The 23,554-nt window shown below is 28.2% G+C and overlaps 1 protein-coding gene and 1 long non-coding RNA gene across 2 annotated transcripts in view; one reads left to right on the top strand and one right to left on the bottom strand.

Moving 5' to 3' along the window:
• Positions 1 to 5,455: 5,455 nt before the first annotated feature.
• Positions 5,456 to 9,624, top strand: LOC120359788. The gene is made up of 7 exons (XR_005576564.1): positions 5,456 to 5,516; positions 7,370 to 7,453; positions 7,539 to 7,691; positions 7,858 to 8,001; positions 8,067 to 8,141; positions 8,231 to 8,419; positions 9,142 to 9,624. It is a non-coding gene; the product is annotated as an uncharacterized LOC120359788 (long non-coding RNA).
• Positions 9,625 to 10,502: 878 nt separating this feature from the next.
• The window catches only part of LOC105201536 (protein PFC0760c), a 38,966-nt gene continuing 25,914 nt past the window's right edge, over positions 10,503 to 23,554 (bottom strand). The window contains exons 10-15 of the mRNA XM_011169584.3: positions 22,798 to 23,515; positions 22,087 to 22,593; positions 20,754 to 20,797; positions 19,948 to 20,076; positions 10,994 to 15,870; positions 10,503 to 10,912 (exon numbers count right to left, since the gene is read on the bottom strand). Coding sequence (XP_011167886.3) covers positions 10,698 to 10,912; positions 10,994 to 15,870; positions 19,948 to 20,076; positions 20,754 to 20,797; positions 22,087 to 22,593; positions 22,798 to 23,515 — 6,490 coding nt within the window. The 3' untranslated portion in view covers positions 10,503 to 10,697. The remainder of the gene's footprint in view (positions 10,913 to 10,993; positions 15,871 to 19,947; positions 20,077 to 20,753; positions 20,798 to 22,086; positions 22,594 to 22,797; positions 23,516 to 23,554) is intronic.

A 23,554-nucleotide genomic window follows, 5' to 3' on the forward strand; every position in this document is an offset into this window, starting at 1 on the left:
CTCCATAAGCAATTGTTAGAATATATCTCCTAATAACGGAGATAATATTAGGGATAACCATATTGTCAACAATAGCCATAATACCCTTTTTTTCTCTATATATATCTATTAAACTTATTTTTAAAATTTGATTAAGTTTTTACACTAATGAAAAGAGTGGAAAACCTTAATTAGAGAGATGTATTCCCTGTAGCTGAATTAATGAGCTTTCTACAATAAGCTATTAGTCGATGGCAAAAGTTGTAAATTGATCAATCACAGTCGAATGTGAAGAGAATATTTGACTGTGATTGATCAATTCTTACGGCTTACGACTTATAACACCGACTAATAGCTTAGAAATTTTGTTCTGGAAAAGAGAAATAAAAAGCAGTTTACAAGCTTTGAAGTTGATTGTTTTACATTTTTCTATCCCCCAAGAGTTCAACTATAATATAAATTTAAATATAACATATTGTACTAATGAAAAATATAATAATAATAATAATAATAAACATAAACTATTTTAATAAAAAGTATAACAATAATAAAAATAACAAAAATAATAATGATGATAACATTTCTTGTAATCATTGCAGCACTCCACCTACCTATTTACATAACTATTGATTACCTGTTTACTTAAAGGTTAAATTAAAAATTTGTTTTTAAAGTTAAATTATTTAAAACAATTCTAATATGGACCATCAAAGAAACTTAGTATTTTATTTGTAAATTAAATTTATATAAAATAACAAATATTGTTTTTTATGAACAAGTATATTTTTTCTTTTATAATTTCTTTGTTTTACATTTTGAATTTAGGAAAAAAGTTAATCAAAGTTTATGTATTTTAAAAATAATTAAAGTTAAAAAAAAATTGTTTAAAACTATGTTAAATCAAAGGTAATTTAGTATTTAACTTTTAGCTTTTTAACTAATTATTACCTAATTTTGCTTATAATATTGTAAAATTCTGCAATTATCACAATTCGTTAATATTATCTTGCGCGAATTATTTTTAAATATTTTTATTTACGTATGTAAATCCAGGGTTGGGACGTAATGCGTTACTTTTTAAAGCAATAACAAGTAATGATATATAACAAGTTACGTTTTGCAAAACATAACTATAATGAGTTACTTTTAGAAGTATAAAGTCACATTTTCAACCTTGTTTAAATCTATTTACAAATACGTCTTCTATGAGAACATTCTTATAGTATTTTTCTATTTGATCTTTTAATTTTACTTGGAGAATAAACTACAAAATAAGAGGAAACTTGTCGAGAAGATAATGCATCTTTTATTTCTTATGTATAAATACAAGAGAAGTTAATTTAATAATTTCTAAACATTGAAAATTACAGATTTTATTCAAAACTAGTGATTATCGATTAGCGTTGCATTTTATTTTTTTAATAATTTTTTTATTATATATTTTCTTACTATGCGTCTTTCTAAGGCATGAACACATTTTTATTATAGAAACTTGAATACATTTTAGAATAGCTATAGCTATGTACCTTATTTTTTATACGACTAATTGTTGTTGTCAGCAGTTTTATAATAGTACTAAACAATAAGTAATTCTCAAAGTTAAACTTTTAAGTATATTATTCATCAAGTAGTTATTTCATAAATTGTAAGTCTTTTTCGCAACTTTTATCTTCAATAACTTAACCCTTAAACACACCGTAAAATACGGAAACACATTTTTGGGTCTGGGAGACTTTTTCAACTTTGAGAAGCTATAATTTTGATTACAATCAATATTTTTCTACGATTTTTTTTTAAAACAAAAGTTCAAAATCTCACGAGTGTGGCTGCATAATCGGCATTGCCGACAAATAATTTATTGTGAAGTTATAAAAGCAAAACCATTAAGCAAAAATGAGAAATTGGTCAAAAATCCACTTTTCCTTCAAAAAATCATATCTTTGCAACAACAAAAGTTTAAGGACTTTCAAATACAGCGTTTTAAAGCTAAAAAGTCACACTTTCAAAATAAAATTTGGCAAAGTAATTTCTTTTAAAAAGTATAATTATGTAACATGGAGAATATGAGGCATTTTTCGGCATTTAAAAATCCACTTTAAAAAAAAAATTATATGTTTGCAACAAAAAACTTTAAAAAACTTTACAATACGGCGTTTTAAAGCTAAAGATTCATACTTAAAAAAAAATTATATTATTGTCATTTCTATTAAAAAATGTACTTATGTAACAAGACGAATATGAGGAATTTTTGATTAAATCGTGTCTAAAATTGAAAATTGATGTGTTTTATGATATATTTCGGAAAAACTTTTTTTCTACAACATTTTATAGTGTTCCAACTTTAAACAGAGTATATGCGAGTAACATCTGCAAATCGACCTGTTCAAATATATTTTGTCCAGTTCTTTTATGTAAAATACTCACAAAAAAAGTTTCACTTACACACTATATGGGTCGCATTGACCCTAACAAAACTTTGCTGCCGTGCCATTTGAATTCTAGATGACCACAAGAATTGATCAACTATATCGATTGATAGAGGAGATTTCAAATTTTTTTTACGTCTTGGTCCGAACCTCCTATCTCATTCCGTCTTCACATAGCAAGCGTTCAAATCTTCATATGGGGTCTCTCAGACCCACTTACGTGTTTAAAAATTAATTGATACTTTTCTAATCCTATTGATTATATTACATTAAACAGTTTTTAAGATCAAGGAAAGAAAAGTATTGAATAAAGATGACTACTTAACTCGAAATACTTAATCATGTATAAATTTCCGTATGTTATAGTTGAGCAATGTAATTAAATTTCTAGATCAATAAAGTTTATAACACTGTACTTCTAGTATACGTAATGTGTATTTGTGTAGAATACTATTTTATTGAGCTGGATAGAAATACAAAGAGTCTAGAAACAAATTGGAGATTCCGAAATAAGATTACCATGATTTCTGACAAATACGAATTTGATATTTGTAGCTATTATATGAAAGAGTGGGATGATCCGAAATTGACGCGTCTTCCGTATCCTTTTCAAATTCGTTATCGCTATTTAAAGACAGGTATTCCTTTAAAACTAGAGAATGCATTTGTTTTAGGACCTGATACAGGAAATCTGACCATTCGCTGTCCCACCTGCGAGCGTCTGTGAAGTATTACTAGGCGGTATAGGGATATTTGTCCCGTTTCCTCTACCTGTAAATACAGTACACATTTAATCAAAGATATTTTTAAACCCGTATAATGAGGTCCGTATCAGACTACTTATTTAAGAATAAAGATTAAAATTTAATTACTCAAATTATTTTAATCGTTTTGTTCTGATTGGTTGAATTTTAATCTCCAATTCATAATTCTTAATCTCCAATGCGTAATCTAAAGATGGTATCAGGATTGCGAATTGAAGATTCAAATTCAATTAGAATGAAACGGATTAAAATTAAAATTATTTGATTGAATTCTAATTTTCAATCTCTATATATTAAACATATATATACACTGTAGGTCAATTCAGGACAATTATCTAGATATATTCAGATAATTTTATAAATATTGTAACAAGCAAAAAGTACCAGATGCTTTTATTAATGAATTTTATTTTAAGTGGATATTATTTTCCTAATTATAAGCGAGTTCTTTAATTCATTTTTGCAGCTTTTATAGATCAAAGTTGCATTTGCGCATAATGCGATTAATCAATCGATGAATTAAAACACTTGCCCTATATTACTTATTCAAAAATTCATTGACTTGACGGCTGTACAATGAGTAGTAACGATACGTTTAGAAGATGGTTATTTTAAACAAATAATTGGGAAAATATTTACCTAATAAAATAATCAAATTTACTAATAAAAATCATAAATGTATGATATTTTCGCCTATTATAAAATGAAAAAAATTTCTCTAATAACTGCGCTGAATTAATGTGTATGAAATTTTCGTTATTTTTGTATTTTGAATTTCTGAAGATATGACCACATGTTAAAATACTCTGTATACGTTATAAATACATGTTGTATTTTTATATGAGATTTGTAATATAACAAATTGCAATATTAAATTGTAACAATATTACTGAATGTTAAGATGAATATATCACAATAATTTGTTAAGAAACATTTGCTTTAATTTAATTTTATATATAATATTGATAACAGATTTCAGATCGAGAATCGCTATTGATTTATTATCTCTATTACCTTTGAAATTAATTTATTACAGAATAAATTTCTTCATTTCGTGAGCACTGAGCTTGTAGAATTGTCGGTTTTATCGCAGGACATGTTATTCAGTAACTGAAGATGAATGCTTCTTTTTGAGTCAAATTTGAATAAATTGACTAATAGGATATTGGCCTGTGATCAAAGTTTTCTTAAGCATCAATCTTTTGAAATGATTAGCCACTTCTAATGAGAGCACTTTATAGTCATTCAGTGCACACTGTATAGCATGAGCAGGTAATTTTGTTACCAAATCATCACGAATAGTGCGAAGAGATACTACAGATAATAACTCCTCGTTTCCATAATCAACATATGCTACTGTAATTTAGTCTTCAACAATGGCAAGGATTTGTGCACGTTACCTAAAAAGAAAACGCAACACAATAATGGCAATTATTAGAGAGAAAAAATAATAGAGAAACATTGCGCTATCTTAAAACTTACCATTGCGAATCGTATAGAGCAGCACAAGGTATTCTTGCTTTTAGGTGCGTTATATTTATAGCGTTTTCGACTGCAATGGGTTTTAATCCAGGTCCGTCGCCATTTGCCAAAATCGTCCAATTAGAACGAACGATCGTCCGTTCTAATTGCACGATTCCGGCAAATGGCGACAAACCCGGGTTAAAACCCACTGCAGTCGAAAACGCTGTTAAACTAGACGCGTTTTTTGCATACTGTGCCAGGCCGACCATTATTGACTCAAGAGGTTTTATCCCACTGTCAAGTTGCACAAAGAATTTTTTACACGACTCCATGCAAGAGATGTGCACAATTTTCCGGTAACCTTTCGTCAATTGTCGTAATTGCGGGAAGGAATACGTTATCAATATCATCGTAGCTGGTGCTGAAAATACTTTCTTCAGCATATCCTTTATGTTGATATTTACCGGACTTATCTGCTTATAAGTCCCCGAGGTAAATATTATCTACCTTTAATAAATTTTGTTTTATCTCACATTAAACATTCAATAAAATACCTTAAATGCACAGGATAGTTAGCAAAACGAACAACAGAGATTAATATATTCCGTTTAGAATGCAAATATTTCACAAACCGTATTTTTAAATCTCTTTTTTCAATTGAATGAATTATTTGTACGTAAAATATTATTAAAAAAGTTTAATAATATTTTACATACAAATAATTTATTTCATGGATAATCAAATTTCTAAATATTTTGTGTATTTCTCAATATATTGTAATTTATTTGTATTGATAATTGTAGGATTTCATTACCAAGGCAACAATGTTTAACTGAAGAACCATGTTTTAAAATCGTACAATATCGTCACAACAATCCAAGTCGTAGGTATAAAAGATTATTTTTTTATTATTTTTTAGACTAAATTTAATTGTCTAAATAATAATATATTTATTTTAGTTGTCAATAGTTTGAATTTTTCTTGCAAGCTCCCATTTATTGAATTCATTAAAACACAAAAGTTTTTTTCTACAAAAGTTCTTCTAAAAAATCTCGATACTAAAAAATGTTAGTTTTAATGAAGACATTTTACGGGTACGGTTTGGTAAATGCTATGCCCTGCAACACCACCGCTCCCGTGTAAGAGGGAATATACCTCGTGGTTGTTTTTGAAGACTCGTCAGGGTTATTATTAATATTTGTATATATCTGTATTTTATGATATATATATATATATATATATATATATATATATATATATATATATATATATATATATACGAGGTGTGTTCAAAAAGTATCGCGAATTTTGAATTTTCGCGGGTTACGTATATTCGAATTTCGATCTTTTTGTGGCGTTATGTTGGTACTCATGTCTCTCACTTATGCCGACAAGCTCGGCCATTTTGAATGTTCACTTAATTGTTGACAGCTGCTTTGCTTGCACGTGTTTTGGATCGTCTTCGATTTTTACCTATTCAAAAAAATGGATCAAAGAACCTGTATCAAATTTTGTGTGAAAAACGAAATTAAGTGCGCGGATGCATTCCGAATGTTGACTGTGGCATACGGAGAAGCTACCTTGGACCGAAGCAACGTTTATCGGTGGTACAAAATGTTCTCAGAAGGCCGAGAAGATGTGAACGACGAAGAGCGTGCCGGACGCCCGAGCACTTCAACAACAGACGAAAAAATTAATGAAGTGGAGAAAATGGTATTGGCCAATCGTCGAATCACCGTTAGAGAAGTTGCTGAGGACCTAAACATATCGATTGGCTCGTGCCATTCGATTTTTATCAATGATTTGGGCATGAGACGGGTCGCCGCGAAATTCGTACCAAAATTGCTCAATTGCGACCAAAAACAGCATCGCATGAACATTGCTAATGAGATGTTGGACTCTGTCCGCGACGACCCAAATTTGCTACAGAGGGTCATAACTGGTGACGAATCGTGGGTTTATGGTTATGACGTGGAAACCAAAACTCAATCATCTCAATGGAAGCTGCCGCACGAACCAAGACCGAAAAAAGCGCGCCAAGTTCGGTCGAATGTGAAAGTTTTGCTGACAGTTTTCTTCGATTGCAGGGGCGTGGTGCATCATGAGTTCTTGCCACAGGGTAGAACGGTCAATAAGGAATATTACCTGCAAGTTATGCGCAATTTGCGCGAAGCAATCCGCCAGAAACGCCTGGATTTGTGGAAAAACAAAAATTGGCTTTTGCACCACGATAACGCCCCTGCTCACACATCGTTGCTTGTGCGCGACTTTTTGGCCAAAAACAACACACTAATGATGCCGCAGCCACCGTATTCCCCAGATCTGGCCCCCTGTGACTTTTTCTTGTTCCCTAAACTGAAGAGGCCCATGAAAGGACGACGTTACGCTACGCTTGACGAGATAAAGACGGCATCGAAGGAGGAGCTGAACAAGATAAAAAAAAATGATTTTTTGAAGTGCTTCGAAGATTGGAAAAACCGTTGGCACAAGTGTATAATATCTCATGGGGATTACTTTGAAGGGGACAAAATAGATATTCATGAATAAATAAATAATTTTTGAAAAAACACAAAATTCGCGATACTTTTTGAACACACCTCGTATATATATATATATATATATATATATATATATATATATATATATACACATCTATATATACAATAGACATTAAATATCATAAAATGATTTTTTATCTTTATTATTATAGTAGAGAATAATGTAAATTACTTTCAGGTCGAACAATTAATAAATAACGCTCTTCTAAGAGATGATAAGTATTGGGTCTTGTTACTCTTATCTAATAATGAAGATACACAGGTACGTCATTAATGTAACTTTTATATCTGTAAAGTTATTGTTAATTGTAAGATATCTAAATTTTGTAACTATTTTATTATTTCAGATTTAAATTATTTCATGGTCAAAAATAAATAATTGTTTTAGACTTAACGACGAAAGGTGTATTGATCATATTATTGTTATAGTTACGGGTTTCATGTCATCCAATGAAGTTGCCGAACTTTTAATACCAATTTTGGCAATGTAGTGCATACAGGTAATCATTTATTTTATTATCTACGTTTTATTATCCACGGTAAATTTATTATAAAAATAAACAAAATATTTTAAAGCTTGAAAATGTTTTGTTTAATATTTTTATAATAAATTTAACATAGATGCATATATTTAAAAATAATTATAATAATAATATATTATTTCAGAGCTTAAAAAAGACGATTATATGTACCTCATAGGTAAATGCTTCTCGTGAAGCCTACAAAGCATTTACCCATCGTAAGAAGTCATTTAAATACGCTGTCGTAATTCTTTTATTGAAGTGGATTCAGCAAACTTATAAATCAAGGGTATGTTGGATAAAATTATTAAAATGATTAGTTTAATATAAAATTTATAAATTTTTATATTACAGGTTCAAATTGATCCATTTATTAATTTCAACAAAAACTGTTCAACATGCAATTTAAAATCAAAGTTTCTTTATCGCGTAAGTAAACAATTTAATTTTTTCTTTAGTTTTTTTTTATTTTATGCATATATAAAATTATAAATGCATTTGTTTTTATGGATTTATAGAATATTTTTGTCTAGCGTGCTGGTACGAAGAACATAGTGATGTTTTATACCAAGGTGATGAGATCAAAATGTACCATGTCGTGTTAACGCAGATTGAAAACAAAATAGATTAAATCTATTTTTTGTGAAGTTCCAAGAAAAAAATTTAGTTAAATACTACGTTTGAGAAGAACGATCTACTTTTATTTAGTAAGTTCACTTATAGATACAGATTCTCTTATCGATTTTTTTTTACTGCTAGTAAAATAATACTTTATCGTGCCAAAACAATAAATTAAGGCCGTGGTCGTGCATTAGAAATACAAACATGTACGTTTGTACATTATTTTTTTTTGTTAAGAATCATGACAATATTGTAGTTTTCACAGTAATTTTTTACGCGAGATGATAGGGCTCTGTTATAGATAATTTCGGACTGATCTCAATGAAACACGTAGAATTCTCAAGAAATCTATGTTAGCATCATCATCATGCGCTTATTGTGTTTAAAAGCGTTACGCTTAATGTATTGCTTATTATATAACGATAATGTTGAAAAAAATTATTCTAAAATGGCGATATAATTATGCGATGATTATTTGTCATTATTACATTGCGCGCGTGAATCTCCAGAATGTGTAGGATGTCAATGAAGGTGAATGCAATATGTTACTTAAACCAAAATTTCAGAAACTGCACGAGAAGATCGATTTTGTATAATTTTGAAAAGTTCGATTCGAATAACGCTCAACAGATTGTTGCGTCTAATAGTTGATCGTATCGCCAAGTACATGACTGCAAAGAATAATATAATTATCAATTACAAAGATATACAATCATACCAGTAATTACGGCATTATCAGGGGATTGCAATTTGCGTCTTTTATCGCCTAATATTATGGACTGATATTCGATTGATTTACTTGCGCTAGGTCTTCAACGAGCTAGCGAGATCATCAGCCCGCCGCAAATGCCAAATGACTTTTTAACATTTCAAGATGTCGCCTCCTAAATGGTACAGCCTATTTGTTTGTATTGCGCTACGTTGATAGAATACATTTATTCCTGCGCTTCTATGCCGACAAAGCGAGAGATGTTATCCAGCGTTAACTTTTGATAATATACTCATAATTAAAAGTTACATAAAGTCCATAGACTCAAACAAGAATTTTGCAAAAAAGTATGCGTGTTTTGTCTTAAAAATAATATATTTATAAAAAAATTTGAAAAATGAAACTGTAAATACGTTTTAAAAAGTAAAAATCATGAACTTTAAATATATATATATTTTTTTTTAAGTGGAGGAAAATCTACCAACTTGATAACTCTGTCAAAAATACGTTGAAGAAACACGTGTTTTGTCATATGTATTTTGTAGGAAGAGTTTAATAATTATTTTGAAATCTTGAACTAAAACTTTCTCTCTCTCTCTTTTTCTCTAAAAATTGTCTTTTGTGTCCTTTTTTAATATGATTAACAGTTTTCAAATCGTTTTAAAATAATTTTTTTTTAAATAAAAGTTTTTATTTAATTATTATTGTTTTTGTTTAAATATTTTTTCTGGAGGTACTGTTTACTTTTTTTCCGTTTGCGTCATAAATCTATCCTTTAATAAAAGGGGAAATTATTTATAATTTTAATATCGATTTTTTACTAAAATAAAGCACTTAGTAAACGAAAATAGATTAAAAATATTTAAAACAGATAAAAATGGAGTCAAAAAATCAAGAACTTGAATTCGACAATGACCACACAAATCCATTTCTATCCAATTAAAGTTTAAGAATTCCTTTAATTTTTTAATCCATGAAGTGAGATAGAAATTAGTGGATTTTAATTTTTTTTTAATTCAAAAATATTATGCGGGTCTTATAATCCATTTTAATCCATTAAACGGGATTAAAATTTAAGTGATTTTTACTTTTGTAATCAAAAAAGAGTTTTTACGGGTCATCCAATTTATTTTAATTTGTGACATAGGATTGAAATGACTTAATTGCTATCTTTTAGTCCAAAATGTATTCAAATAAATTAAAATGGATTACAAATTTTTAATCTATTTTTAGTTACTGGCCCTTTTAGGATGTATGTTTACAGGATCTTTTCTTCAAAGAATAAACCAAAGAATATTCTTTTAAGTTTTCTACACTTACAATATGAATTATTCGTTGTGCGTGTGTGCGTGCGTGTGTGCATGCGTGTGTGCGTGCGTGTGTGCGTGCGTGCGTGCGTGTGCGTATGCGTATGTACCTTTTCTGCAATATTATTTAGGTGAAAGGACAATAATTAGGACAAATTATTAGACTTTATTTAATTAACAATATTTAATAATACATCGATTATTTTAATTATTGACAATTATAGCAATCAAAAACTGCAGTTGAAAATTATACAATTTATAACAATTATTAAATATTATTATATATACAATGTTTTAATGTGAATAAAGTATTATAAATACTATATATTAAAAGTCATTGTTTACTATTTATTTATCTACGAAAAAACCTTTAAACCAATGAAGCATAGATTTTATTAATTCCGTTCTTTTATTTGTAAGATCATTTGTATTTCGTTGATATCTGTTTGATTTTCCAATATTTTCTTTAAAATTTTTAATTTCTGTAACATCAAATTCATCATTAATTGATTCTGCTGATTCAGGCTCCTTATTTTCCTTTTTGTAAAGAACTCTAGTATTATCTGAAACAAAGTTTTTTATTTTTCTTTTTTTCATGTTTTTTATTTCCTGTAAATAATTATTGTAAATTACATGGTAATTACCTTTTACAATATTTGATAATTTATTCGATTTTAATTCTTCTTCGCCTATTTTGGATGCTTCAGAAATATTAATTCTTTGAAAAACTGAGTTTATCTTCTTCTGATTTTCAGGATTTATCTTCTGTACAATGTTTCTATTTTGAACATCATTTGCAGTTTCAATTTCATGTAATTTTAATTCTTGATCTATTGGTTGATAATTATTAAAATTCTTTTCTTCTGTTTGATCGTGTTCAAGTCCCTTCACTGATTTCATTAATGACTCGTTATAATTTTGTATTTTGTTTTGCAATTTATCTTTATTAAATAATAGGTCTTCTTCATTGAAATTAAGTAATAGATTATATTTTTTTGCGAAATCAATAACGGACATCGAAATCATTGCTAAATTATCATCATTTTGTTTCCATAAATGATGCTCGTCCGTCTTCTGTTTTTCTTCTTCTTCTTCTTTTAACTTTCCCAAGGCGCTTCTTCTCATAATCATTGTATTAAATGGTTGAGCAGATTGATAATCTTTTTTAATGTTATTTTCATACATATTTTCTTGATCTTTCTTTTCCATAGTTGTTGAAGTCATCGCATGCGTATCTTCTTCTTGATAATTTTTTAATGATTGAATTATACGTCCTTGTAGCGGTACGCAGCAAGGACATTTTCTTGTTAGAAGCTGCTCGCATATATTTTTTGAAATCGACAATGCGTAAGAACCATCTTTCAATTTTTTTATCTCCAGCGGTAGTTTCATGCCGTCACTGACGTAATAAAGTTGCGATTTCTGAAGTTTCGAGATATCATCGGAAGCCGTTGATGAAGGAAATAGCTGGGGAGAATATACATTTGTGGCAGATGATTTGGAAGATGAAACAATCACCTCTTTCCCTTTCCCAGTAGGATTATTCATTTTGTTACCAAATAGATTGTTATTATCATTATCGCTGTTGCTATTACTGTTTTCGTTATCGTTATTATTTACACCTATGTCTGCGGTTTCATAAGTTATTGAGGGCGAACTAATTCTCGGGCTATCGCTGGAAGATCCTGCCTTGAAGTACGTAGTTTTTGCGTACGTTCGTTGAACCTCCGTAGTAACTTCGTGGATTTTAATGATGTTATCTTCGGCAAAATTCTGCTGTTGCGGCTCTAAAATATTTTTATTTGTTAAAGAAATAATTTCGGGTTTGTAATCTGTATTTTCTACATTTGTAGAGGAAATTAAATTTTCAAACGTAGTTGTTAATGGATATTCCATTTCGTCTCCGTTATTTTTAGTCTCTGCTACATTCTGTAAAATCGTGCCATCCGACACTCGTGCATAATTAGATGAAGTTTCTTGTACATAATTTCTGGGTGCTGTCGTAATTCCAACATTATCATCAATACTATTGGTTGCGTATTTTAAAATCTCTGGCGAGTAATACTTAGTTGGTGGCAGATTAAATTTAATTCTTTCCAATATTATTAGTGGATCAATCTCATCAGTTGAAGTAATCAATGTTTTTTCATCTTTTTGTTTTACTTTTTCTCTTATGTCCTTAGCTCCTACTGTATTTTCTAAAATTATGCCATTCGACACTTGTGCGTAATTGGGAGAAGTTTCTTGCATAAGATTCGTGATTGTTGTTGTATCTTGAACATTTTCGTCGACGTAATGATTTTTTGTGTTTTCTTCAGTTCCTGTTGAATTTGATTCAAAAGTTAATACGCCAGGATTACTTTTCAAAATAGCTTTGTGATAAGTTATTTTGGAGTCCAGTGGTTCAGCTGTTTTCTTTTCTGCATCTTCTGCGTCTGTCTTCTTAATTTTGTTAAAGATTTGATCATTAATATCTTCTTCTGTTTTATCTTTATTTGTTATTCCTTTTTCTTTTTCTTCGTGTAACTGTAAATATGGAAATTCAGAAGTAGTCAATATATTTGCGTTATTTTCTAATGTCTTAGCTTTCTGGTAATCTACGGTTTGCAATTTTTTATCGTCTATTTTTGTATCTTGTTTTACATCAAAATTCTGTTTATCATTCAATGATGAATTCTCAATATTTATTCCCATTTCATTATTACTGGTTGGCATTTTTTGCCCTACCACGTTTGTATCATCTTCATTATTAATAACTTTATTATTTGTTTCTAACGCATCAGTATCTTCTGAATCCTTTAATGTCTGGAGAACACCGTTTAGCGCATGAATTATCGCATCGTCTATTTCGTCATCTTCGTTGTTGGTTAAACTATTTTTCACGCTTTGCACAATCATATTCCGCACAATGTGCTGGTTTACTTGCGACGCGATTGCTGAAGAGCTCAGAAGATCCTTGATGCTTTCCTGCAAGTGTTTCGGTGTAGCTGACGACACCTTTTGATCTAGAACGGGTGCTAAGGTCACTAAACTGGTCTTCCATTCTCCGTCTTGGAATTGATGCTCATTGAGTGTCATCGGTGGAAGCTCGTGATGAAAACCAGAAAGAGCATTCGACATGCTATGTAAAGTGTTTTTGATCACACCGTGCGACCAATCGTTTGTGAAATCTTTTCTGGGAATGCCTGTGACGTGGGACAAGATGTCTTTCACCTTTTCTACAATTGTGCTCTCTATTCGCGGTAACGATAAAATGTTCTTCAGATGTGGGACTTGCAGAATTTCTGGCAGTAAATTTTTACCTTGCGATTGAAGAATATTTTCATCATAATCATTTGTCTTGGTTAAACGACCATCCAATGCAAAGTCATTGATGACCTTTCTAATAGAATTTAAAAGCAAGGTATTATCACAAAATGGTAACCTATTTGTTGATGAATCGGTAATCGTTTCGAGATTGTTGGCGGTAACTCCTTTATTGTTTAAATTACTTGATTTTTTATTGTCGAAATATTGCATCGTCGTAGATTGTTCTTGAGGAATCTCTTCCGGATGGGTTCTAGCTTCTATTCCTACTATTTCTTTCTCTGTTTCCTCTTTATAATCGGTTGTAGAATTGAAATTAGTAACTGTTGTCTCTTCCTTATAATTATTTGAACTGGAATTTGTATTTGTTACCTGAGTCTGTTGATTAATTTTGAAATTGTTTACTTTTTCATCCTTGCTAGATTCATATGAAGGAGTAGAATAAAGATATGTTTCAGTAGAAGTTTGATCTACTATCTCCTCCTCATTTGAATTTAACATTAATTTAGTCGTATGACTTTTACTCTTTCCTAATAATTTATTTTTTTCTATTTGCGCAGGCTCATCAATTATTGGATCCATTAATTCCTTGATTGTAGGTGCACTGTTTACAGTACTAAATGATTTATCTTCGTAGTTGTCATTTGACTTAGAAATTTGTTCGATAGATTCTGGATATTGATGAGATTCACGTAAAGAAGTTTTATTGGCATCGACATTTGATTTATTGATTCCACTGGTAGATGGCTCCGATGCATAGTACGGGTCAGTTGTTTTGGATTTATCCGAATTACTCAAGCTGTTTAACGTTGTTTCTTTTCTAGCGGACATTTGTGTGACATATTCCGGAATTCTAATAGGAAATTTCTCAGGATTATTTTCTTGCGTTAGTTTGACAAGCTTTCTTGGAGACATCGCACTGAGTACGCACACATCACGACCAAACAACTGTATACATTCTTTCATGCTTATAAATTTTCCATCAATTGTTTCATCGTAGACAAAGGATGGCGTGCTGCTTATGTCAACATAATCTGATAAATTATTATCTGGATTACTTTCGGTTTGCTCTGAAGAATCCTCCGATTTATGCGCAACTTTATCTAAATTAGAAGGACTTATAGTGTTACTTTCTTCAATTACATTAATTGGATAATTCAAATGTAAATTAGTTTCTGTTTCTGGTGCATCTAAAGTCGGAGTTTCTGTAGTTAACTTAGAAGAATATTCTTGATCTTCGATGATACCGATCAGATTGTCCGACTCAAGATTTGTGGTTGTGGTATCATCATAGTTCGTCGAAGGTGAAGTAACTAACCTGGAACTTTCAATTTGATGTTTTCCGGCTGTAGGTGAACAAAGATACGGTTTTTGATCAACGATCGGTTGATATTGATTACTTCCCACTAAATAACTTGGTGTGTCCTCAAATGAAGTAAATGGCACCTCTTCATTTCCAACTATGTGAGGCAAAATATTTGGCGCTACCCCGTATAGAATTGGTACAGGCGGGATATGGTTCAGATTTTCTTCGTAAGGTTGTACCGGGAAATAATCGATTAGATCAGGAAGGGGCAATTCGTGAGGATAATTTTCGTAGTATAATTTTGGCGATTTTTGTTTTAAGATATTTGATTTCGCGTTTTTGTATTTTAATCTTCGATGATTTGTTCTTTTGGGTTTGTCTGCTCTAGAAGAACTTAACATTCCTGAAGAACTTTTTTTTGACGAGCTAGAAGAGGAATTATCTTCTTCGCAATGGCAAATGTATTTTTCTGTATTACATTTCTTTGTTTTTTCTTGAGACTTCAAATTTACAATTACATCCTCCACATTTAGATTATCTTTGAGAGCTCGCAGAAGCATTTTATTCTCATCCGTATCATCTACCATTCTTTTTGATGTTGCTGAGTTTTCCTGCAAATATTTTGCGTTTTTTACAATATGATCATCTGAATTTTGCTTGGAGATTGCCACGTTGATATTTTTATCAGCAGTTTTTGCTCTCTTACTATCCTTCTTTGTCGATAATAACATAGATTTATTTTTTCGATGTTGTGTATCGCAACGCTTTATTTTTTTGACTATTTCCTTTGACTCTTCATGTTCATTTTGTTTTTGTGATAGTGGCATTAATAAAATGACCGATCTCTTCGGGTTATCTTTTATAACAGGTTCGTCATTATGTATGGATGGAAGAAAATCTGTTGATAATCTAGAAGTAAAAATATACATTTCTAGAAAAAATTTGCTAATTTGTTTAACAAATAATGTACATACACTGCTCAATAAAATTAGGAGATCACTTTTTCTCAGTAAATTTTTGCCCATCTTTAAATTGTAACTACTCAGCAAATAATCAATGTAAAAATAAATTTAAGAAAAATATTTTGCAGAGATAACATTTTACTGTGATGTGCTTTATTTCAGTTTTCTCTTAGTTTAATACTTAAAGACATGGTCAGCTTTGAATGAAAATGTATTTGAGATATTCAAAGTAAGATATCATAAAATTTGCAGTCTTCCACTATTTAACAAAAAATTGACGAATGTAATCATTGATACCATTTCAAGATATAAACTTTATCTTTTTAAATAAAAAAAACTTTGTTTTACACCAATTTTTTTGTGAGACATCGCAATTTAAAGTAACTTTTGTGAAAAAGTTATCCTTTAATGTTTTAAGCAGTGTATATACAATAGTTTAGCAATTATGTAAATTAAATATATGAATAAAATTGATAATAACTTTAACTGTTTGAATAATTTATTTAAATCATATACGCAGAAAAATATTAATTCTGCTACTAATAAAAGTAATTATTTAATATCCCTTTTAACAAGTAACGGTTGTATTTAAGAATATTTTTTTAAATAATTGTCTTAAAGTATATAGTATATAGAAAGTAATTAGAAAGTATATAGAAAGTAATTTATAACAATTTTGAAAAAAAACAAGTTATATTAAGGTCACAAACACAGCACAATTGATCCTTTTAAATTAAAAAATAATTTACTTTCTTGAATTCTTTCTGAATTCACGTAATCTGTTCAAAATATTCTGAAAAGAATTCTTGTTTGACAGTTAAAAAAAGATTCTATAAAATTATATCTTTTGACTTCTTTTGAGATATTTAATAAAATTGTACTAATAATATCGCATATATTAACAATAAAGTATGTATACTTAAATGTAATTAAAAATAATTTTTTTTTTAACACATTTAATGTTGCATTTATAATATATAGAAAAAGTTAATAATTACACGAATATTACTAACAATTAAGTCGATATTACAGCCCCACATAAGAGAAACACGATCAGTGTAATGATTACTTGGTTCTGTCATTTTTTGTTCTTTGATAAATATCACTTTTATAGAAATACATAATTGTCGTACATATGCATGTGTAAATCATTGATACAATTCAATACGCTCTCAACTATTATAATATCAAAACGTTTACAAAATCGATGTAACCATTTTATTTTTTAGGTGACGTTTACATATTTTTTAGTCATACTACTCTTTATGTTTAGGACTTTGTTAATATTAATAACACAGGTAACTATTAAATGGACAACATAGATTGAAGTGTATCATTTTCCATTTTTCTAATAGTTACTCAATCCGAATTCAGAAACAAAATTTTCATATTATGTTAGGTTTTTTAGAAAATTGAGGTCAAGTATGCAAAAAAAAACGTTTTTTTTTGTCATTTTTAAAACTTAACGCAGGTGAACCTGATGTGCTAGAGACTTTCAAGAGGGATTGAATTAAAGCTCGAACCTTGTACTTTGAAACGATGATAATAAATATAATGTTGCGCCCTCTATCTTGAGCAGTAATAGATTTTCACTACACGTGCGACTTTACTGTTTAGAAACAATTGAAAATTGTAGTTTGAACAAAAAAGTAGTTTAGAGGCTTGTTTTGATGAACAATTCCAGAATTTCCTGGGCAGCGTGAGGAGTGCGTAGCAAAAATTTAATACTGAAGATAGAGAGAGGAGGTCGTGATATTATTATGACCATCTCAAAGTATAAGGTTCAATTAGCTTTAATTCAATTCCTATTGAAAGTATCGAGCACGTCATCTGCAACGTTACTTCAAAAATGGCCAAAATGGCTAAGTTTTACATGTATACATAAAACTTGTTTATAACGCCCTGCAAATTATATATATTCTTTAAGTAAATTGATGCGTTTAATTCAAATTTTAAGTCAAAAATTTGAATTTTTGACATATTGTCTTTAAAATGGTAACTCTAAGTGTAAAACGTTTAAAAAAGATAATTTGATTTCAAAAATTCAAAATTTTGCTCGTTAATTAGATCCATCATTCTGAATTTCTAAATTCTGACTTTAAATTCCTAATCAGTAATTTAAAAAACTTCTAAATACTAAGTTTCAAGAAAATCGTAAAATTTTTTCTTAGCTCGAGAATGTTTTTCTGCGTATAGATAGAAAATTATTTTTTATTTGAAATACATTTTTTATATTTAATTTATCTGTTACTATTTATCTGTTATTATGACGTCAGTCAATCTGACCTTAAATTCAAAATTCTCAATTCAGCACTTTCTTGTAACAAAGCAGGTGACACGAAACGTAACATGAATGACATTGTGCTGACAAACAATTATGCAATTATGATTAACATACTTTTATGTTCGCAAGTCAAACGCAATTAGTTAAGTTAAATAGAGCTTAAAAATGAAAAAACAAGAATCTTATGTCAAATTAAAATCTAATAATAATAATATTATTTATTTTAATTAATTTTGAAAAAATATTTTACTGCAATGAGGTTTTCAATAAATAAAGTTAGGATTTCTTAAATTGTCGATTTTATTTATGACTGAATAAATTTAATTTATTACTACTTATATTAATCGTTTAAGACTTGATATAATTACAACATTATAATGTATTTACGTTTTCATGAATTACACTGTGTGAAAAATTTTAATTTTCTTTTAGACCACTAGACAAGATGATTCTTATAGATTTTTTGGGACTGAAAACGAATTTGCACACAAAATTGTTATGTCACGTCACATATTTGAGAAAATTGGATTTATAATTGTCAAAAATGACGTAAGTTTGGGTATCTTTAAGTTAAAATAGTTCAAAAATTTGACATATATGCACTATAAACACACACAATTTTATTTACGAATTTGTTTTCAGTAATCTAAAATCTATAAAATTCATAGTATTAACTGCTTTATGTAAATTAAAATTTATAAGTCTAGTTAAAAGCAAAGAAAAATGGTTTGCTTATAAAATTTAAATATTTAACTGCACATAACAATTTTGATCATACATTCATAATCTACCGATTATGAATGTATGATTAAAATGATTAAATATAATTTGTTTAAATGATTGTTTAATGAGTAAACAATATATGAAAAATTTGATTTAAAAAATCTAATAACACCATTGAATTCTACAAGAAAAATATAAATATTACATTATTTTTCCGTCATTTTATTTTTAAAACAATGATTATTAATATTTGACGTATTTCATATTATATTTGACAATTTTGACCATAAATTTATAATCGATGAGTTGCAAGTAATTATAAGTATAAACGGACCATTATCATCCTTCTTTCTTTTAACATAACTAAATTTTGCATAAAGCTGTTAATACAATACGTGAGTTTTATAGATTTTAGATCGCTGAAAACAAATCCGTAAATAAAATTGTTTTATCATTGCACATTTTTAAGCTATTTTGGCACAAAAGCTTTCAAAAACTACATTTTTAGCATCTTAAATTTAAGTCCAATTTTCTCTGAAATGTGACATGATAAAGCAATTTTATTAGCGGATTTATTTTCAGCGCAAAAATTTTATAAGAATTATTTTGTCTAGAATTCGTGTCACACAATGTCATTTTACTGCAATTTCAGTCATACATTATATATTATTTAAATAGGACTGTATTTAAAACGCACTTATAAAGGTCCTAATTCATCTTTTTATCATTCTATCCTTGTTTTATATCTAATAAATGATGAAGATAGTATGTTCGAAAATCGCGTTAATGTACATTTTTAAGCGTATTTTAAATATCAACTATTATAAAGCGATTAGTCATAATTATATATATTATTTGATATTTTATTATAAAAGCTACCATTTAGTAAATTTTATATATTTTTGTAAAAATTTTTCACATTAAATTAGGCCGAAAAGGTCAGGTTTGAGAAGTTTCAAAATTGTTCTTATTTAAACTTTTAAACTTTAATTTATGAAGTTAACAGATTTTACTTACTTTGAATTTGTGAAATCTGCATTTTCAACGTTTTTAGCAGTAGAAACTTCCTCCGAACGAGTAATCACAAATACAATCAAAAGGCACAAAATAATTTTCTCATACATATTGATCACTGTTCTCGTGCTCCTTTAATTGATCCTATCATGCTCCTTGATTGTAACACAAAATTTCATATTGTACAAAAAGTATAAATACAATAATAATATTTATGTAATGTCCAACAAATTATAATGTAACCGATAAGAATGTAAATTTTTCTGTTCTGATTGTACTATAATTGGACATTAACAGCTAAAAAAAATAAAAATGAGCAGTATTTGAAATTATTTAAATAATTAATTATTAAATTGATAGTTGTTAATATAATTTAATAAATATTATATTAATAAAATTAAGAGAATAAATTATACGATATTGCTGTAATTACTTTTTAAATAAATTATATAAATAAAATAAATCAAAAGAGTAATTAACACATATTAAATGATTAATTAATTAATTTTATAATTTAAATTAAAATTAAATTTAATATTGTATAAACTAAAAGTGCAAATGTTATATAATAAATATACGAAATATGTGTATGAAATTTACTTTGTACTGATGTCTTCAAAAACGAACTGAACTCGGTCATGATCAAACGTGCACTGTATCAGACGGTGATTCAATGATTGTATATATATCCTATCATCACATCATTATGAAATTTAAACTCGTAAATTATGTCGCAACAGTACGTATTATATATGTGTGGATAACTTTTGATTCAATCCTTACTGACCTGATTTTCTTAAGAAAATTACCTGTAGTATTCGTCATTCGCAATTCTACGAACATCAGTGACACCCTTTTACATTATGAATGCAATTGCAAAATTTGTCTGTCTTTTTTAAAGTAATTATAGTAAGATTAATTTTTTATCTAATTGATTTATTTATTAAATAACTTATTTGGTTAAATTTTAGAAGCATTAAAATAAAAAAGAACATTTATAATGTATTTTAATAGTTAAAAACAATATTACTTATAGTTACTTAATGCGTGCTTAATTCTATATTTTACTTTTTTATTCAACTGCAATAAATAATACATGCCGATTTTACAAAATTGTGTAGAAGGTTGTACATATAGAAAAATACATAAAATTTTTTTCAGTTTTTGATAACATCAAAATATTGTATAATGTTATATGTATACACATAGACATATACAATATTTACAACATAGCTTTATGCATGCACTTTTTTATTATTTTTTTACTTACATATGTAACGTCTTTTTATTTCATCGTTCTTTTATTAACAATTATAAGCATAACAATTATAAGTACAAAGTTTAAGACAATAACTTAATAATTTATATAGTACATTTAGAAACTATAAATAAATTTTACAAGTAATAGATACACATATCACCTACGTATATATACATAACAATTCTACATGATATATAAATCACAAATATAGAAGCACATAAAATTTTGTTTTTGAAATAATCAATTAAACATTGAGAATATTTCAAATTTATCAATTTTCTATTTTTACATTTTCTATTTTACAAATTATGTTCTAAAAAATTCTGTATTTTTAATTTTCTTTTTATGTAGAATCTATTTTGTTCTATATTTATTTTGTATAAAAATGATGCTTTGTAATTTGATAATATAAGTAAGATATAAATATATAAGAATTAATATATATATGCATAGAAAGAACAATTTTACTAGAGTGTTTAAAAATTTAAACAGATATATAAATAAGAAAATAATGATACGTTGGACTATCAAAATAATTATATAAAACATTCAAGCATGATGACACTGCTGCAAAAAGTTTGGCATACCAGCAATCAGATTAAACCAATATAAATTTTTTATTTATTCAACATAATTATTTCTAGATCTATATTTCAGCAAAATTGTTCTTTCTGTGTTTATAAATAATACATAGTATATGTAAATATTTATATAAATACTTATACTATATGTAAGTATTTAGATATCTTCATATTTGTTTTATTGTATATATATATATATATATATATATATATATATATATATATATATATATATATTATTCATATATTATAACAACAAAGTTACACATAAAAAATTATTTAAAATCTATGCATTGTTTAAAAAAGTTTTGAAAAAAACGTAAAAAAATTATTTATATTCATAATTGCAGTGTAGAAAACATTATTTTCGGAAATCCTATTGTTATGATGTTTGTCTTTGTTTGTCGCTAAAGTGCTGTTGAAATTCTCTTCGGAATCGTTGATAGAAGAGTTTTCCAGGGATTCCACGTAATTTTGCAATTTTGGGGTTGCTTCTTGCAATAATTGTTCATCACTCTTTGAGACATTATTTAATGGCGTACTTTCATTTTTTTCTTCGTTTTTTACAGATAAAGCTTCATTATTATACAAATTATTCTTTTTCTGTGCTTTTATGAAATCTTCAAGAAGATTGTCTCGATTTTTTTTGTTTATTCGAGGTTGTAAAGAGTTTATTCTTATATCATTCGTTTTTATCATATTTTCTTCTTCTTTATTAATAACGTTATTTAAATAATATCTCTTATTACGTTTGTTTTCGAGATCTTCAGCCAGAATAAATTTGTTTGGTTCTGATTGCCTTGTAACCTTATAAAAAAATAGAATGGTATATTAAAATAAGATAATATTAGTAGAACAAGAACAGAGTTGCATTCATTAATATAAAATTGTATAAAGTATAAAATAATAACAAAGTTAAAAAAAATTAAAAACTGATTAAAATATAAAAAATGTTTTTCTTCTCAGTAAATTTTTATTGTATTAAGATGCAAATGATTAGAGAATATTTACCTCGCGTCTCGTTTCACCTGTGCCTTCATCGATTTCATTTTTTATTTGTCTTCGCTGCCTTTCTTTCACGTTTTTCGAAGGAAGTAATACAAAAATTCCACTTTTATTATCGGATTTATCGTTTGTAATTTTGTATTGTTCATCTTTCTTTGATTCGACTTCGCTGTCTTCTACAGAAATATCTTGCTCATTTTCGTATGAACTCTCTTCATCTGGAATACTTTCATTATTCTCACTTGACAGCGTTGAAAGCTCTTCATATTCAAAATCTTCCAATGTTTCGTCATCTAGACTTAGCAGAGTTGAAAGATCTTCATACTCAAATTCCTCTAATGTTTCGTCACCGAAATATTTATTTGTTGAGCCTGGCATTTTTCCCAATACATACTGGGCACCCCATCGTGCTGGAATCTCAGAACTTTCCAACGAATCGTCATTATCCTTCACATCTAACATCTTGTAAATATTCTTAATTTTAATTGGCAAAAGAGCGATATAATTTGCTTCATGTTCTTGTTCATTCTCTTCGCTAACTTCAAAATCTTTTCTTGAAGAAACTAAGTAATTTTTTGATTTTCGGAACAGATCAGCGCTTGGTGATTTGATTTTTGGCAACAGAATAATTGTTTCTGGATCTTTGGTAAATATCTTTTTCAAAAAGTTTTTATTTAAACGGATGTCCATACTATCTAATTTATTTCTCACGTCTTCAGATAGTCTAAGAGAGAGAGAGAAAGAAAATTATTACTAATTATTA

This window comes from Solenopsis invicta, chromosome 16 (genome assembly GCF_016802725.1).
Source record: "Solenopsis invicta isolate M01_SB chromosome 16, UNIL_Sinv_3.0, whole genome shotgun sequence".
NCBI classification, from domain to species: Eukaryota; Metazoa; Arthropoda; class Insecta; order Hymenoptera; family Formicidae; genus Solenopsis; species Solenopsis invicta.